This window comes from Aphanomyces astaci (genome assembly GCF_000520075.1).
Source record: "Aphanomyces astaci strain APO3 unplaced genomic scaffold supercont1.554, whole genome shotgun sequence".
NCBI lineage: Eukaryota > Oomycota > Saprolegniomycetes > Saprolegniales > Verrucalvaceae > Aphanomyces > Aphanomyces astaci.
The window spans coordinates 1-1,021 of NW_009798817.1; the positions used below are offsets into that span (position 1 = coordinate 1).

The 1,021-nt window shown below is 47.9% G+C and overlaps 1 protein-coding gene across 1 annotated transcript; it reads right to left on the reverse strand.

The window, feature by feature from the left end:
- Positions 1–42: 42 nt before the first annotated feature.
- Positions 43–697, reverse strand: H257_19394 (hypothetical protein; the record flags this gene model as incomplete). Its single annotated transcript, XM_009848541.1, has 1 exon — positions 43–697. A coding segment is annotated over one exon (654 nt), but the record flags the coding sequence as incomplete, so codon positions are not given.
- Between the last annotated feature and the right edge of the window lie 324 nt (positions 698–1,021).

Here is a 1,021-nt window from a genome sequence, read left to right on the forward strand (position 1 = left end):
CGATTGCAAGGCACACAGTAACACGGGGATTGGACGACGTACACTTGCGTGCAGACACCGTTCTTGAACCCTTTGTTGCGATCGTTGTCTTGACCTCTGGCTCCAGAGGGAGAGGTGTTTCGTCCATGTTTACAAAACATCGCCCTGCTACGTTCACCAACGTTCCAAACGGCGCGAAGCGTGCGACTAAGGTCGTTCCAAAATCTTCCATAATCGCCGTCAAATGGCCCGATCGCTTTTGAGCCCGGCGGGTTGGGCGGCGAATGACCAAGTTATGTCGTTGCAGGAACATATAGACCCACTTCTTCAACGCATTTGGTTGTCCGCCATGAAAATCCGAGTCCACACTGAGGGCGTAAATGATGAGCATGTTCGTACTGATGGCGATGTCGTCTTGCTGAAGAGTGTTGAAGTACTCAAGGACTTCGGCTTCGACTGCTGGATTGGTCACTGGGCGGCCAGCATTGACGGTCAATGCAGACGGATTGAACACTGCCCTGGCGGTGATTTTGTCCTTGGCCTTGACCCACCGAGACACTTGGCCAGTTTGGACGCCAAATTCCTTCCCAATGCAATAGAAGGTCTTCTCAGCACCCGTTGCAGCTTCGTAAGTTTGTATCACTTTCACTTTAAACCTCAATGAAATGGCTTTGCGTTGTCCAGACGTGGATCGACTTCGTCGTGACTCGGAAGTCATTTGGTTTGTGTTCGTCAATCATGCTCATTGTATGCGCGGTTAAACATTTTGTCCAATCAAAACGATGCAATTGAGCGGAAACTATAGTGGTACGTTTAAAGTGTTCCCGTAAAGTTGTAACTATTTCTAAAACATTTGCATGGTTACAGATGTGCGGGAAATACGGTAGTACTATACTACGCAGTAGTACTGTACAGTACCAACTGAACTACAGGTAAGTTAGTGTACTTCTACTCCTACTGTAGCTGTACTACTGGGCTCTTCCAAGCAACTTTCAAAAACGAACGGAGCCAATCAGCATCGTTTCCGTCGTACTTTGAAATT